Below are 14,135 nucleotides of genomic sequence, written 5' to 3'. Positions count from 1 at the left end.
CTGGTATTACAACGGATCACAATTTTCACAGACACGTCAACATTAAGACATTTACTTATGAGAAAATAAGTCACTTGTCATTAGTTCACAGTGTGGGAAAGTGGTTTACACTCTGTCTTGAGAAGGGCTTTCAGTTAATCACCAAGTCCTTCACAGAAATTTCCTGATACCAGATGCAGTGCGAGATTTGGGGTGGGGGGTAGGGGGACAGGGAGAAGGAAAGCAACACATCACATGTTGAAAGGAAAAATAAACTTTTTGATTCTTCATGGGTATCGTCTAAGTGACCTTCGTCTTCTGTTGTAGAAGTGCCTGAGCCCATGTTGTCGTGAAAAATTCATCATGTAATTTTGTTTGCGAGTGCTGTTAAAACCAAAGAGGGCAGAGGCAGGGAGGGAAAGGAGACACAGCATGTAAATCCCATCACTGAAAGCAAAATCCATCCCAGGTCCTGAGTTACTCTGATATTTACTTGAAAAATTGCAGGGTGAATAGATCATACAGACATATTACCAGCCAGGGACAAAGTACCTCAAATCTGATACCTGTATTCATTGTCTTTGGCCTTAAAAAAATCTCTTTCGTTTTATGAGTGAGCTATGAACCAGGCATGATGGTACATTCTCTTGACTTATAACAAAAATGGACTAAAACTACTTTGGGATTTTTGTTTTAATTTTATTCTTGAACTCTTTTGGAAAACATTTACTTGAATGGGTTTTATGTTAGAAGAAGAATGCATGGTCCCTGTTACCTCATTTAAATACATCTTTAAAAAGTTGCCAAATAATCTGGCTTTTAGCAAACATTTGCATTTACAACTTAAATAGTAAAAACAACCGAAAAAACTTGTTAGCTGAACCAAGTTGACCCTCCTATTTTATATAATCTCAGGGGGCAAAATGAGGATGTTTTTCTCAGAATACTGCATTCCATTGTTTTCCTCGATCAATAAGCAGCTGTGATCATATTCTGTAACATGGCTTTATGACAGATAGCCTCTACTGAGAGAGAGTCCATAAAATACTAAGAAGGTGTCATTGATTGTACAATTTTATGTATGTGTGTATATCTATTCATCCTCCCCACATCCACACATACATTGATATATACATACTATATTGTGAAACTGATATAAACACTGAAAATTGATTTCAGGAGCTATACGAGATTGCACAATACTGGTAGTGAGAGCTGCTAAAGTTTCAGTATGTTCAGCAAATACAATTTAGAAAGGATCATTACTTTTACCCTTGAAAAGAAAAATGCCCCTCTCACACACTGACTCGAGTAATATCTATTTGTAGCATCAATATGTGTGTTGTGAATGTGAGCTTATCAATAGGCTTCAAATTGACTGAGTCTCTCGAATACCGTAATGGTCCCCAAGTCTTCTACTTAATTTCATGGAATCATAAAAAGCATCTGAAGTGAGGTAATGTCATGTGATGTGACCCCACCATAAAGATCAATATGACATGAACTTGAGTTGGGATGAAGAGGAGAGAGAGGGCAGTTTTGCACTGAGCAGTGTCGTCTTCTAGGTTATCAATGTCATTAATTTTCCAGGCCACCTGTAAAATGATACGTTCTAACCTAGTATATCAGAGAGGTAAAATATAGAAATAAAATGACTCAAAGGAAAATACATAAACTGAATCTCACCAGGTATATTTAATCAAAAACACAATGGCATCTGTGCTGAAAGCCTGGTAAAAGGATAGACATCAAATTGACATATATTTTATAGAAGAAAAGAAAATGCTAATTACTCTCCACTCTGGGTTTCTATATTGTCAAAATGTTAGAGACTATGGGATATAATCTGAAGACATGGTGGAGAAAAAGAAAAAAAAAATCAAGTTTTATCTTCAGGTAGCTGTACTACTCCTCCCACCCCCTCCAGCAATGTGGCAATATTACAAGTATTAACCACTTTGATCTGTTTCAATTTCACAGTTGAAGGACGAAACTAATTTATTTATTTATTAGCTGCCGTAACTACTAATTGCTGGCCATATAAAGCCAAGTGAGAGAAAGAAAAGGACAATGACTTCATGTATTGGATTAATAAGTGTCAGAAAAAAGGATCCTATTACTTCTTTATTCACAAAATCTTGGGGAAGGAGCCCTGGTGGCATAGTTAAGTGCTTGGCTGCAAACAAAAAGGTTGGTAGTTCGAATCTACCAGCCACTGCTGCTCAGGAGAAAGCTGTTCCCATAAGGATTACAGCCTTGGAAACACCATGGGGTAGTTCTATTCTGTCCTACAGGGTCAGTATGAGTCAGAGTTGACTTGATGGCAATGGTGTTTTGGGTGGGCCCTTGCATTCAGCCTGCCAGCACAGAGGTCCCCTTTAGCCCTTTCCCTGGGCTATTGCAGTGGCTCCGAAACTATCTCCTCATCTCAGTTCTCACTGCTTACGAAAGAGCTGCCACTGAAAAGCAATGATGAAATACCAAGAAACTATAATTGCATGCATGTATGCATGTGTGTATTTCCACACATACACACAATTGATTTTGCACATCAGTTTCAGCTGACTTTTCCTCCAATGCTGGCTTTACCTTGCTCAAAACCATTTATAATCCTCTTATGTGTGGAGCAACGTCTGAGGCAATTTAGCCAGAAGTTCTCTACGTGTTTAATCGCATTCTGCTTTTCAGACCTTTTCTTCTCCCTCCTACACAGGCGTTCCACGCTTGCTTTGAGCCTTTTCTACCTCTTCATCTACCTGCCTCATTGGCTCATCTCCATAGTCACTTCCTAAATCTCTATTTATTGTTCAAGTATCCCATCTTTTTTTATTGCTCATCCCCTCTAGAAGTGATTTTTTTTTTTTTCCCTACTCTGGACTCCCACAGTGCTCATTTCTGTTTTGCAGGTTTGTGTCCACACCTTGCCTCCCCATGACTAAACTTCCCTTGCTGTGGGGGCCTGTCCCCCAACATCCCCCTCCCACACACCACAGCACTGAGCCTCCTGCCTGACCTGTGGATGGTCAGAGCATGTTTGAGGAACTTTTGGTGACTTACTGACTGGATTCCTGTTGTAAATCATTACTCTTTAACTATAAGGAATAATTGCAAAGTTAAAGCAATAAAAATTATCCTGTTGAAAACCTGTTTTAAAATATAAGGCACTCAGAGAAAATTTAAAATAGGTGAAATATTTTACAATAATAACACTGTAAAATGAGAACACTGAAGACATTTAGTTATCTCCATGCAACTCAGATTCATGTGCATGTTACTTCAATGCATGGGAACAAAGCAGCATTTAATTTTATCCGGAGTTCACATGCATATTTAATGGTTTAAAGAATTTTTTCTCCATATAATTATTCACTTACTACAGAACTGATTTAAACTCTCCATTTTTGTATGTGAGAAAATAAATATTGCAGGTTGCAGGTCTTTAATATCCTGACGATTAGACCAGTGGTGGCAGCTCACCTCCAATTTGGGGCGATTTTGATTCACTAGGCTTAGTGATACTGCCTCAGAAACCCAAGGAGGGGTCGCTATGAATCAGGCTGACTCGATGGCACATAACAACAACAACAGGCTTAGTGCCTAAGGCATTTGACTGCTAACCAGAGGGCAGGCGGTTCAAACCCACCAGTTACTCCTCATAAGGAAGGTTGGGCAATCTACTTCTGTAGTGACAGCACCTTGGAAACCCAAGAAGGGGTCACTATGAGTCGGATCTGACTTGATGGTAATGAGCTTGGTTTGGTGTTGGTAGGTACTCTTTTTATTCTGTGTAACTATATGTCTCTGGATTGCAGAGAATGTTGTGAAATGCATTTGCTATATATGCTTAGTGTTTATAGTCATAAATCTAATGTACATTTTCAAAGTATCCTCGAAATGAACTGGTAATTTAATATGTGAAGCATAAGTGTTGTTCTTCAGAGTTAGTAGGCCAATATCTAACGAAGCACGTTTTTCCAGTGCACAAGATTTTTAAAACCAAGTACCACGGGAAGCTATGTCAAAGGCTTATCTGTCTCTAGAACCACTTAATAAGCCAACATTGTTACTAAATAATTATTGTGATTTCTAAAATGTTTAATTTACAGGGTTGGGCATTAGGGGATTTTTAGCAAGTTTAAAGATCTTTTGCTTACTTTTTTTGTGAAGCAGATCTGTGAGTCTATTTTTGTTTTTGGTATTTGCATATAGATAACTTGTAACTGATATAATAATAGATGCAATGGAATTTTAAAGACTTTTTTTTTTCACTGCAATTACAGGGGAAAGCAATTTTTATTATAAGTTCAATGAAAATAGGTAATGTTCATTCTGAGGCACATCAACGATACCACTAGCCTTACCAAGGAGCTCTGGTAGCATAGTGCCTAAGGCACTTGACTGCTAACCAGAAGGCTGGTGGTTCAAACCCACCAGCCACTCCTTGGAAGGAAGGTTAGGCAATCTACTTCCATAGTGATATTGCCTTGGAAACCCAAGGAGGGGTTGCTATGAGTCAGGTCTGACTTGATGGCATATAACAACAACAACAACATGGGTAAAAGTGGGTCCTGTTTTAAATTCTCTCTTTATGAGCAAGTCATTGAAAGAAGAGAGAATGAACATCTGTGGCTTCTTAGAAATGCCAATTTAAATTTCCATGATTGCTGAGGGAGTTTAGAGATGTCAATGGCATATAGAATTATTCACTGCTTCCCTATTAGTACACAGGGAATATGGATATTGCAAAACCCCTGAAGAACTAGTAACTCTGCCCTTTTGAACTGTTACTCTTCATTGGAGCCACTATCTTAGCTTGCTTACTTATAGAGACCCCTCTTTGGGTTTCCGAGGTAGTATCACTACAAAAGTAGATTGCCCAACCTTCCTTCTGAGGAGTGCCTGGTGGGTTTGAACTGCCAGCCTTCTGGTTAGCAGTCAAATGCTCTAGGCACTATGCCACCAGAGCTCCCTATAGCTAGACAGTAAGCAAATATCAAGAACATTTAAATGTTAAACATTGTGTTTAACATTTGAACAGAAATGTTTAGGTCATTTATTTGTATGAAAAAAATTCAGTTGAATTTGATGGAATTCTAAAGGAAATGGAAAAGATGGAGAATTGGTAGGTGCAATTGGAGCACACAGAAATTTAGGCATGTTTACTGACCAGTAATTGATTTATTGGGAGCTCTGGTAGCATAGGGGAGCTAAGGCATTTGACTGCTAATCAGAAGGTTGGTGGTTCAAACCCACCAGCCACTCCTCGGAAGGAAGGTTGGGCAATCTACTTCTGAGGTGATATCACCTCAGAAACTCAAGGAGGGGTTGCTATGAGTTGGGTTCAACTCCACGGCAGTGAGTTGAGTTGTTGCGTTGAATTATCATCAAAATGTATGGTGCAACACAACAATTTATTATGAATGCAGAAATAAGCATCCATTTCACTGCTAGACAAAACTGCTATTAGAGAAATATTGGAGAGTGTAAAATGGGAAGCCACCATTCAAACTAATCAATAAAATTTCCTTGCACAAATGATGCCATGCAGTTGGTTTCAAGGCCATGCATTTTCAGGAAGGCAACATATATGTTAAGTGTAAGGCCTATATATCTTACAAATACTGCATATCTCATATTTCTTTCTTTGGTAAATGGAGGTGATAATAGTGTCTTATAATGTCTACCCTAGGAAGCTGTATGGATTAAATGAAAATTTCTAGCACAATAAATGTTCACATAAATGATCACCATTTTACCTTCTTTCTTAAGATTTAACATATTTCAGTTGGAGGATATATTATAAGTATACATTAAAGGTGACAAATCTTACCTAAGGGAAGGATCTAGAACTCACAGGTATCATGAATAAATCGACCTCCCACTGCCAATTCATTTATTAACTTAGCATACAGTTGGTAAGTCAAAGCACCATCACACATCTCCAGCACTGTAGGTCTTTTGAAAGACATTACATTTAATCAGAGCCTCTAGCTCTTTTCATACATTCCTACTTTTGCTTTTCCCTCATAGCAAAATCATAAACTCTGAGTGCATTAAGGGCACCCAGAACAGTGCTAGGGCCAGAAGAGGAGCTGTATCAAATTTATTGCCCAATGAAGGGATGTAGGTTGGCATCCTGGTCTATGCTGTTGTGCCTAACATTGTATAAATAAGGAAATTATCTCAACTTGGCTGAACTCTGAATTTACATGGATACAGGTTTCAACAGTTCCCATATATTCCAATTCTGTTTACAATTTTTTTTCCATAGGTTTTTCAGTTGCAAAAGTCTCTGCAAAACTTCTCAGTTAATTGAGGTGATGCTGATGAAACTATTAGTAAACAGTCGCCCAGATTTAGCAAGAGGACTTACCTTACTCTAGTGGAAAACCAATGACAGCAAATAATGAAATATAACACAAGTTAAAAAATGCCTTTCAATGCATGCAGCACTCTGATTAGTCATAAAAGTCTGATCAGGTTTAGACGCAATATAGGATTTTTCATCTCTTTTGAAAATAAAAATTGAAGAAGTTATTTCTTATTCTAGTATACCCAATATATACATATATTTAACTTTTCTATGTAATGCAACATGCAATATTTGCTCATAACCATATGTCAAGGTACATGTAGCTATAGTACTACATTTGGCATAAATGTTGCATATTAAATACAAGTATTAAAGTAATAGTTTCATATTAATATTTATTATCAACAACTACTATTATTAATTTTAATATCAGATTTGTCAATTTATATTTTAGGAAATACTCATTTCTGAAATATATTAAGGAACAGTCTTTTAAAAGTACAAAAATCCTCCATATCAGATAAAATAGGCAAATTTAATAAAAGATAAATATGCTTTGCAACAAATGTAATATGCTGGTCTCCATAAATCATTTGTGCCAAAAATGTGACAGAATCTTGATAATGAATAGCATGAGGGGATGGTCATGATGGAACTCATATTATTAAAATCTGATAAATGCCTTTAAAGACCATAGTTAGCAATATATTGCTTTTCAATTATCAGTTAGTGTGGTAATAATTCACTTTTTAATAAGTCAATTTACAAAGGCTAATTCTTTACTGAGCAATTTTTTTTCAAGGTACACATGCAAAAACTGGCCCACTTTATTATGCACATGACAGGTGTGACTTAGACACACACACAGGAAATGTGATGTGTGAATGAAATGCAGAGTTGGGTGAGGTAGATTCTTAGGATAGAAGTATGAGTGCCCAACAAAAACGGTTAAGACAAAGAATTCTCTCTTATCCTAAGAAGAACCCCACCAGCATGGATCTTGTGAGGGATCTGCCCAAATGTGTTCAGAAACATTTACTGAAGAACAAATATTCTACACTAGCAAATGAATTCAGAAAGATTAGATTTCTGACGCTTGATTGTCAATGATTATGTTATGCTACATCATTCAGACTTTACAGAATGAGGACTTTTTATAATCTAGTGAGGCTGAAAAAATTATCTGTCAATTCAGTTTATCTGGTATATGATGGATTAGCAGGAACTAATCGTCATGAAGTGCATTTCCTGTGCCAGTTTTATTGAGGAACATCATCAGAGTGGGAAGATTATATTCTCAAATAAGCATAAGGCATGAGTGACTTTGCTGGTGAAATTCTAAAAGGGTAGTTTTTATCTTTACAATGTGGGGCTTGTCATTCTGTATATCATATTTATGAACCTCAAATCCTTCCACATGTAGTATTTTAGAATTAAATAAGAAAAAAAAAATTTTATCTTGTTCATTAAGGAGCCCTAGTAGTGCTTGGCTGCTAACTGAAAGGAGGTGGTTGGAACCCACCAGCCACTCTGTGGGAGAAAGATGTGGCAGTCTGCTTCCATAAAGATTTACAGCCTTGGAAACTCAACAGGGGCAGTTCTAGTCTGTTCTGTAGGGTCACTATGAGTTGGAGTCAACTGGATGACAGTTTTTTTTTTTTTTTTTTTAATCTGGTTCATTTTGCATGCAATCTTTAACCTTGAAATATTTTCAAAAGTACTAAATTTGCTTTAATCAAACTCATATATGTCCTTGGTTAATATAGGCAGAACTGAAATTAAACTCAATATAAGATACCATGCGTGACCACCGTTTTTTCTTCTAGGGGTTTTTAGTATGTGTCCTTGGTGCACATGCTCGAAAGCAAAACTATGGTAATAAAGCTAGATTAAGGCCAGGTTTCACTTAAGAAATAAAACAGGTTTCCAAAAATTCTTAAGTGAAATGTCTGACCCAACCATTAGTTGCAAAAACATATCAGCAGTCCTATTTTGCAGCTGTTCAATTAGGCAGAGCTTGTATCTCATAAGATATGCACATCAGTCTGCTCCTCTCCCTTCCACACTCAAGGAGTTAATACCATTAGTTTGCATAAATAAATGTTCTCATGTATAAGTATAGTTAAGTAAGAGGCTACTTTCAAGTCATAGGGACTTATGGGAGTAGTCCACCTATTGGTAAATATACATCTGCTCCAGCAAAGTTACAATTAATCACATTTGTAAATCATAGCATGAACATTGGTTAGCTTCTTTGTGCCTCACTTGGTTGGAAAATCCTCTGGGAAATTATAATATTTTTCTGAACTCTCTGGCACTTTCTATTTATTTTAAGCAAATCAAGTGAAATAATAGAAGTAAGTAATTTATAGGGCTATCCAGTGCATGCTAATTAAATAACGTTGTAAAACATCTTTGACTCATAAAAAGATGTACTTTGAAAAGGAACAGTGACTTAGAAATGTTAAATCTTGAGATAAGAGCAAAACATCAAAAACATGGTTCTGAAAAAGATGATTTCTTAACATTGTATTTTTCAGACAACTCATTTATTGAATCAGCTTTATGGATATTTTTCTCTCCTAAAAAATAAGGAAAAGAAAATAGAAGTAACTCTTGTAATTTTAACAAATTTTAGAAATGTCATTAAAGAGGTAACATTTGCTTTTAAAATTCTTTGTGTAACGTGCATAAAATTATATGGTGGTATGTATAAAAGTCACCACTTGCATGTCAGTTTGTCATACTGTGGTGGCTTGTGTGTTGCTGTGATGTTGGAAGTTATACCATTAGTATCTCCAATACCAGCAAGGTTCCCCATGGCAGACAGGGTTCAGTAGAGCTTTCCCACTAAGACACACTAGGAAGAAGGACTTAGCTATTTCCTTCTAAAAAACTTGACCAGGGAAAACATTTTGAATGCAGCAGAACACTGTTTGCTATAGTGCCAGAAGATGAGCTTCTCAGGTTGGAAGATATTCAAAATACAACTAGGGAAGAGCTGCTTCCTCAAGGTAGAGTTGACCTTAATGACGTGGATGAAGTAAAGCCTTCAGGACCTTCGTTTCTTAATGTGGTATGACTCCAAATGAGAAGAAACAGCTACAAACATCCAGTAATAATTAGAACATAGAATGTATGAATCTAGGAAAATTGGAAATTGTAAAAAATGAAATGGTATTCTTGAAGATTGATATCCTGGGCTGAAATGGACTGGTATCGGCCATTCTGAATCAGATTATCATATGGTTTACTATGCTAGGAATGACAAATTGAAGAGGAATGACATCACATTCATTGTCAAAAAGAACATTCCAGGATGCATGCTGAAGTACAATGCCGTCAGTGATAGGATAATATTCAAACAAGGAAGACTAGTCAATATGACTATTATTCAAATTTACACACCAACCACTAATGCCAAAGACAAAGAAATTAAAGATTTTTACTAAGTTCTTCAGTCTGAAATTGATCAAACATGCAATAAAGATGTATTTATAAATACTTGTGATTGGAGTTCAAAAGTTGAAACAAGGAAGGATCAACAACAGTTGGAAAATATAGCTGTGGTGATAAAACAATGGCAGAGATCATATTATAGAATTTTGCAAGACCAGTGACCTATTTATTGGAAATAACTATTTTCAGCAACATAAACATTACCTATTTCTGTGGATCTTACCAGACTGAATATACAGGAATGAAATCGACTACTTCTGTGGAAAGAGACAATGGAGAAGCTCAATGTCATCAGTCAGAACAAGGCCAGGGGCCAACTGTGGAACAGATTGTCAATTGCTCATATGCAAGTTCAAGTTGAAGCTGAAGAAAATGAAAATAAGACCATGAGAGCCAAAGTTTGACCTTGAATATATCCCATTTCAATTTAGAGACCATCTCAAGAACAGATTTGATGTTTGAACACTAATCACCAAAGACCAGACAAATTTTGGGAGGACATCATACATGAAGAAAGCAAAAGGTCATTAAAAAGACAAGAAAGAAAGAAAAGACCAAATGGATGTCAGAAGAGACTCTTGAATGTGGAGTAGCTAAAGCAAATGGAAAAAATGATTGAAGTGAAAGAGCTGGACAGAAGATTTCTAAGGGTGGGTGAAATACAAAGTAAAGTATTATAATGAAAGGTGCAAAGACCTGGAGTGAGAAAACCCAAAGGGAAGAATACGTTCAGCATTTCTCAAGTGAAAAGAACTGAAGAAAAAATTCAAGCCTCCACTTGCAATATTGAATGATACAGAAAGCATCAAAAGCAGATGGAAAGAATACATAAAGTCACTGTACCAAAAAGAATTGGTTGACGTGCAACCATTTTAGGAGGTAGCGTATGATCAAGAACCAATGGTATTGAAGGAAGAAGTCTAAGCTGCACTGAAGGTATCAGGGAAAAACAAGGCTTCAGGAATTGATGGAATATCAACTGTGCTGTTTAAACAAATGGATGCAATGCTGGAAGTGCTCACTTGTCTGTGCTAAGAAATTTTGAAAACAACTATTTGGCCAAGTGACTGGAAGAGATCTATATTTGTGCCCAATCTAAAGAAAGGTGATCAAACAGAATGTGGAGATTATCAAACAATATCATATATATCACATGCAAGTAAAATTTTGCTGAAGATAATTCAAAATTGATTTCAGCATTATATCAATAGGGAACTGCCAGAAATTCAAGCTGGATTCTGAAGAGGATATAGAATGAGGGCTATCATTGCTGATGTCACATGGATCTTGGCTGAAAGTAGAGACTATCAGAAAGATGTTTACCTGTGTTTCACTGACTATGCAAATGCATTTATTGATTGTGGATCACAATAAATAATGGATAACACTGTGAATAATAAGAATTCCAGAACACTTAATTGTGCTCATGCAGAACCTGTACATGGAAGAAGAGGCAGTCATTTGAACAGAACAAGGGGATTCTGCATGGTTTAAAATCAGGAAGGATGTGTGTCAGAGTTGCATCCTTTCACCATATTTGTTCAATCTTATGCTAAGCAAATAATCTGAGAAGCTGGACTATATGAAGGAGAACATCAGGATTGAAGGAAGACTTATTAACAACCTGTGATATGCAGATGACACAACCTTACTTGCTGAAAGTAAAGAAGACTTGAAGCACTTAGTGATGAAGAATAAAGACTATATATAGCCTTCAGTATGAATTATACCTCAATATAAAGAAAACAAAAATCCTCACAACTGCACTAATAATCAACATCATGATAATTGGAGAAAATACTGAAGTTGTCAAGGATTTCATTTTACTTGGATCAACATTCCAAGTCAAGATATCAAATGACTTACTGCATTGGGCCAATCTGCTACAAAAGACCTCTTTAAAGTGTTAAAATTCCAAGATGTCATGTTGACGACTGAGGTGTGCCTGACTCAAGCCATGGTATTTGCAATTGCCTCACATACATACAAAAGCTGGATAATGAATAAGAAAGACTGAAGAAGAATTGATGTATCTGAATTATGGTATTAGCAAAGACTATTGAATACTATGGACTACCAGAAGACTGAACCAGTCTGTCTTGGATGAAGTATAGCCAGAATGCTCCTTATAAGTGAGGATGGTGTGACTTTATCACACACACTTGTTATCAGGAGGGTCCAGTCTATGGAGAAGGACATAGTGCTTGGTAAAGTAGAGGTTCAGCGAAAAAGCGAAAGATCCTCAGCAAGACGGATTGACACTGTAGCTGCAACAATGGGTTGCACAGTCATAACTGTGATGGTGGCTCAGGACTGGGCAGTATTTCATTGTGTTGTACATAGGGTTGCTATTTATGGGTTGGAACCAACTGTTTGGAACCTAACAACAATAACATATAGAATTACAATTTTTAAATTATTCATTGAAAAAAGACACTCAAGAGTTCAAAATGGAGTTGTGCCAGTGAGCAGCATGCTTTATCCCTCTGGCATCTAAGGTCTTGGAAAACTAGCCACAACAGTCTGAATTAGGAATTTTGGTGCTCTGAACAGCTCACAGAATCAGAACGCATCAAAGAAGGAAGAGCAGAATTAGAGGAAAGGCACAGGGAGAATATTTAGGAAAGAGCTACTGGAGGAGGACTGATGGGCACCTGAGAGAGGCATTGGAAACTCTTCTGGAGCAGTCACTGTGTGCTGGGCTAGGGTGCCGCCTGAGATCCCTGAGCCAAGAGGGAGAACGCCTTATAACAGCATACCTGCGACCACTCTAATATTCTGGTGGGCAGCGGCAAAGACCTGCCTCCAGCAGCTGATCTTGATTTTTTTGAGATAATTTGGGTCTTCTGGGTGCTGGCGGTGGGCACAGACACTGCTGCTGAGATTCGGAGGAAAACTTACTGTTGCGACAGGAAGGGTAGCTCCCTCCCCTCCCAGCAAGTCACAGAGTAGACTGGGGTCAGACTGGGAGACAACATGCTTTTCTTTGTCACAGAGATTGGGACTGCAGGTTACTAGCAGGTACTCCCCTGACCCTAACACAGCTGAAACTGCGCGCATCTTTGGCGCCACAGCTGGGTGGTATCACAAACTCCAGAGCCGGCCATTAGCAGTCTGGCGGGATTACGTCAGCACTGCGGGCAGAAGGAACAGGGAGAGGGAAGAAACCGCACTCCTGGGATTTTTGCCTTGAAACCATTCTTTGGCGCTGTGGGGCCGCGGAGGCGGGATCTTTGAGTGTGCCTGAAATTGGCAGAAATCTGCGACGCTCTAACAATAAGAATCTTTCCTGAGGTTGAGCCGCAGTCTTGCAAATAAATATGTCATCAAAAATAGCCTGCTTAAAGCCCTAGAAACCAACCCTAGCAACACCAAGCTTTCCTTCTTCCGTTCCCACCTTCTCTGCCAATATCTTCACTCACTCAATAGAAGAAAATATATTCAGCCAATTACTACAAAACCTCCTGCTTCAAACTCTAAACCCTCTTTATGACAAACGGAAACACATATCCACACTACACACAGTGATTCTACCATCACAAAAAAAAAAACAAAAAAACAGCAGAGTGACCCAACACATTTGAATCAATAATAAAATAAAACACACCAACTTCACCTTTTCAAAATATTAAACCATAAAACCAAGACAAAACAAATCAACATGTAACCAGCAGCTAGTGACAATCTAAAGAGACAGCACTCTACCAGATTCCAGGGACTTAAGAAGAGGTTCTGCTTTCCAGTAACCCCAACAACTCTCCAGACGTGCACTGCATGACTGAAAAGGTCCTAGTCTACACCTTCTACACCTTCTTCTTCTTCTTCTTTTTTTTTTTCTTTCTCTCATGATTAACCCCATCCCTTGTTTGTTTGTTTTTGCTTTTATTTTCTTTTGTATTGTTGGTTTGTTTCTTTTTCTTTATTCATTATTCTCCTTCTCTACCTTTTTCCTCTCAGTGACCTATCCCCAGATATTGCAGATTTATCTGTTTTCTTCTTCTTCCCCTCCCCCTTTTTCTTTTTTTGGGTTACTGGTCCTGTGTGACTTCAGGGTGTATTTTTTGTCCATGTGCTTATAGTTTTTTTTTTTATGGTTATTCAATTGTAATTTTTGCTGAACTGACTGGGAGACAGCAACAGTCCTCATAAGATACAAGTACACCCACACCTCCTGCAACTTCATTTACTGAGCAAGAGCCAGCACCTCTTTCTCCACCAACGGGCCAACGATAAAAAAACACCAAGAAGAGCCTGAATCACCCTTGGCTGCTCTTCACAAACAATTAACAGAGATCTTAATACAATCCCATGATGCCTCGGAAACAACACACCATCACAGTCCACACAAAGAAGGAAGATAAAGTGGTAGAAACAAGAGCACAAG

At 37.7% G+C, this 14,135-nt stretch overlaps 1 protein-coding gene across 1 annotated transcript in view; it reads right to left on the bottom strand.

The window, feature by feature from the left end:
• Positions 1-266: 266 nt before the first annotated feature.
• Positions 267-14,135, bottom strand: part of RELN (reelin) — a 710,657-nt gene continuing 696,788 nt past the window's right edge. Inside the window, exons 64-65 of the mRNA XM_007944540.1 lie at positions 6,353-6,358; positions 267-363 (exon numbers count right to left, since the gene is read on the bottom strand). Of these exons, the coding sequence (XP_007942731.1) occupies positions 267-363; positions 6,353-6,358 (103 nt within the window). The remainder of the gene's footprint in view (positions 364-6,352; positions 6,359-14,135) is intronic.

This window comes from Orycteropus afer, unplaced genomic scaffold, assembly GCF_000298275.1.
Source record: "Orycteropus afer afer isolate SDZICR_OR568_19922 unplaced genomic scaffold, OryAfe1.0 scaffold00007, whole genome shotgun sequence".
Taxonomy (NCBI): domain Eukaryota; kingdom Metazoa; phylum Chordata; class Mammalia; order Tubulidentata; family Orycteropodidae; genus Orycteropus; species Orycteropus afer.
The sequence above is the reverse complement of the archived record's forward strand: the minus strand, read 5'-3'. Positions and strand labels throughout refer to the sequence as shown.